The sequence below is a fragment of the Adiantum capillus-veneris genome, chromosome 21 (genome assembly GCF_014529385.1).
Source record: "Adiantum capillus-veneris isolate H3 chromosome 21, ASM1452938v2, whole genome shotgun sequence".
In the NCBI taxonomy this organism is placed as follows: Eukaryota; Viridiplantae; Streptophyta; class Polypodiopsida; order Polypodiales; family Pteridaceae; genus Adiantum; species Adiantum capillus-veneris.
Genome location: NC_140951.1, coordinates 1,928,870 through 1,932,500, shown reverse-complemented (window position 1 = coordinate 1,932,500; position 3,631 = coordinate 1,928,870). Strand labels below are relative to the sequence as shown.

Below are 3,631 nucleotides of genomic sequence, written 5' to 3'. Positions count from 1 at the left end.
TCCAAGATTTTTCAATTGTGTCAAATAGAGAGTATCTTCTCCAGCTTACGGAGGTTAATTTGTGATCAGACCAAGATACATGGGATACTCATCTATCTCACAAAATACAATGTGCTATTGGTCAGATGCGCACATCCTCACATCAGCTAGAGATAAAGATAGGCAGATTTAGAGGAGTACCTGCTGAGTCCAAGATTTGTCAATGTGTCAAATAGAGCCCGAGACAGAGTTACATTACACATGTCACTGCCCTTTATACTATGAGATACGAGGTCGCTAAGTCATGAGATACCTGGATCAGAGATGCCTCGACTTATGCTTACTAGAGATTCGCAGACTCGGAGAGGACCTCCTGAGGAGGAGCTCAGTGAGAGATCCAGCGACAGTGGCAAATCACAGATTTCTTTCAGCTACAGACTCAGGAGTCCGAGCAGCCTACATTGCACACAACATAGCAGCACCAGAGGATACTGCTTGATTGGGCGATAGAATTAGGGCGGCCCCATTGCCCACAAATGAGGGGGTCCTCTCAACATCGACGCAAATTGCGACAGAAGATCCATACGATATTGGCACGACATAGGAGCCGTCCAAACAAAGTGCTTACCTTGGAGGACATTGATAATATACGCCATCGTCCGATGACTGATACCATATGATTCTTCTACTATCAAAGAGCCCATCTGTATCAGCTCACTCATTCTTTGTATGCCCCCCCCCCCCTTTTTTGTATCAGCTTTCATCCCAACCCTACCCTCTATTCTCTTTTCAGTTCTTTGTACTTTTTGTACCCAAACCTGGTACTAGATTCACCACATGTACCCTTTTGGTCACATAGGTCATCTTGGCCTTTTGAAGACGTTAATATTACATTTCATATCTCTCTCTCTCTCTCTCTCTCTCTCTCTCTCTCTCTCTCTCTCTCTCTCTCACACACACACACACACACGGCCACAAGACTGACCTGCATGCTATGATATGCAGCAAGCTCTCAGTTGACAGATAGTTAAGAAAAAGTTCCTTAAGACCACCTTGACTTCTGTTCCCCACCAGTAACAACATTCTCTTTATCTTGGAGCTGCCATAATAAGGACTCCATTTAGAAATATCTACCTTTCCAGAGAGATGCACTTCCACTCCCGGGGCACACGACTGCCAGCATATCATAGATGCACAGAGAGCGAAATATTGGGCAAGGGCATCAAGAGGCATACTAGCCCAGCAGGGATGGGCATGATCGTCGCACGCCTGGATATCAGGAGGCAAATCCAGCTCAAAAATCTCAGAGCGCACCTGTGTTGATGCCTCTTGCTGTTGATTTTGAAGCTGAATACTCAAGAAGCCCCCAAAAGAAATTGACAATTAGAGGGCATCTGACAGCTTCTCTAGGAATCATGAGGTTTTGATGGATTACGCATGGAAGGGGGCATTTACATGGTAAAACTTAACAAAGTGAAGCATTCCAGGGGTAGCCTTTTCGATGGTGCAAATTGGGATCATTGCGGACGTAGATGCCATTTAGCTTGGAGGGAAGAGATCTAGTGATGGAGCTCGGGGCAGGAGGGGGTGTAGTTGCTAGGGAGAGAGAGCTTGAGGATTGGGTTGTAGAGGGTTTGAGGAGGGGAGGGCACAAGAAGCGTTTGACAGGTTTTCACTACATTTTTGTAATTGTAAGTTACAACATCAACAATAGCTTTTGCGGATGAGAGGTTGTGGCTAGGTGTGGGACTAGGGTCCGGCTTGCAAAAGCAAGCCAAGCCCAGCATAGAGTTGTGAGGAAGCCTTTGTGACTTGCTGGCTGAAAAACTCAACCTTGGATTATTAAAGAGTTCATAATTTGAGGAGACCCACATCATGGTCGTGCCTTCTCAAGAGGCCATGTCAATCGAAGTCTCAAATAGATGCTTTTGTGGCCTCAATAACAACTTGACCCTTGAAACAAAACTCTTGTTACAGGCACCAACAGACACAATGATCTCGTGCAAAGGGGATAGTAACAACAAGTCACACACCCAAATTTTAAGCATAAAGTAGTTACATGGGAGCCTTCAATACTTGATGGCCAAAACAAAAATCTTCACATTATATGCTCTATTAAGCTATCCAAAGGCTTGGCAAGTACATTGCTTCAATTGCGATCAAGGTCTCCATGACTTTGAAGGTAACTAGCTCATATTTGGAGGCCTTTTTTTCATCAAAAGGGAGAAAATTTCAATTCATCTAAATAGTAGCAAAAGGGTTGAATTCTTCATCATTCCAAGGCTCTACTTCAAGAGAGAGAAGGTCTACTTCATTCTACTTCAAACCGGAATTGCAAAATTACATTTGGTAACTAGATTAGCTTGTTTTCAAGCTATTTCAAGCTTCACTGATTGTTTCTATTTTATTCAATTATGCGCCATTACTATTACCATTTTGTAAAGGGATAGACACCATCAAGAGAGTCTCCTGATAGAACCACCCTTGCTTTGCATAAATGTTTGCCACACACACTATGGAAAAAGACAACACTAATGTGTTCCATGGGGTAGGATTTCATACGTGGCCGTTGGCAAGTTAAAGTTAAGGGCTATTTAATGAAGAAGCGACTATGGAGTGTCATCTTTACCAAAGTAGAAGATGAAACCCAATTATCTAGGGCACAAAAAAGGGAGTAGCAATTAAAGGATGAAAAAGCTTTTGGCATACGCTTAACTAGTGTAATGGATGAAATCATACGCTATCTAGATCAAGCTACTACTTCTAAGAACGCATGGGAAATCTTAGAAAGAGCTTTTGGTGCTAAATCTAAGCATTCAAAAATCTCTTTAAATATGCAATTATATAGCCATAATATGCAAGAGAATGAAGGGCTATCTAGCTTAGTTAATTGGCTCAAAAGACTTTGCACTCAGCTTACATACATTCAATGCATAATTGAAGAGGAAGATAAGATGCCTATGCATTTTGATAACATTGTGACCGTGCTTAAAGAAAAGGAACCTATTCCTTTTCTTGAAAGCATTGTGCATTCACTTCAAGAAGAAGAAAGGAACATAATGAAAATCAAGAGGTAACACACACTCAAGCACTCTATGCATCATCCAACACTAAGCACTTGTCAAGGGCTTGTAAGCATTTCAAGAAGACAAACCATATGTCTTGTAATTGATTTAAAGTCAAGAAATGCAATAAGTGTGGTAAAACAGGACAACACTAACAAGGGACCCAATAACTCCAACAACAACCAACGGGGTAAAGGCACTTTTGCAAATCATCACTATGCTCATAGTGATGGTGATGATAACAACCATGAAGATGAAGCAAAATGCATCAACTATATTTCTTTTGCATTCTCTCCATCCACTTCTCTTTCAAGATTCAATAAAAAGCATGCAAGAGGGAGTTCTAACATGGCTCTAATTATATATTCTTCCAATGATATTTTGTAATTAATTTGTATTTCCCAACTTCAAAGTTGTATCCATTGATTGAAGTTAATGTTTTTAAACCTTACTAGATCCACTATGTTTAATCAATGTAGATTATTGGTATTGAATCCATATGAGAACTACCATGAATCACATTAAAACCTTAGTGATGAATCCAACCTTTTATATCAATATAGGTTATAGGTGTTGTAACCATATGA

The 3,631-nt window shown here is 40.9% G+C and overlaps 1 protein-coding gene across 4 annotated transcripts in view; it reads right to left on the bottom strand.

Moving 5' to 3' along the window:
* LOC147430450 (uncharacterized) overlaps positions 1-1,879 on the bottom strand; it is a 35,615-nt gene extending 33,736 nt beyond the window's left edge. Inside the window, exon 1 of one of the 4 annotated variants that reach the window (XR_015185623.1) lies at positions 965-1,879. Coding sequence is in view for 2 of the 4 variants with exons in the window: in XM_086493079.1 (XP_086349205.1) it covers positions 965-1,212 (248 nt within the window). In the remaining 2 variants the exon portion in view is untranslated. The remainder of the gene's footprint in view (positions 1-964) is intronic. The other 3 variants (XR_015185625.1, XM_086493079.1, XM_086493080.1) reach the window with 3 other exon arrangements.
* Between the last annotated feature and the right edge of the window lie 1,752 nt (positions 1,880-3,631).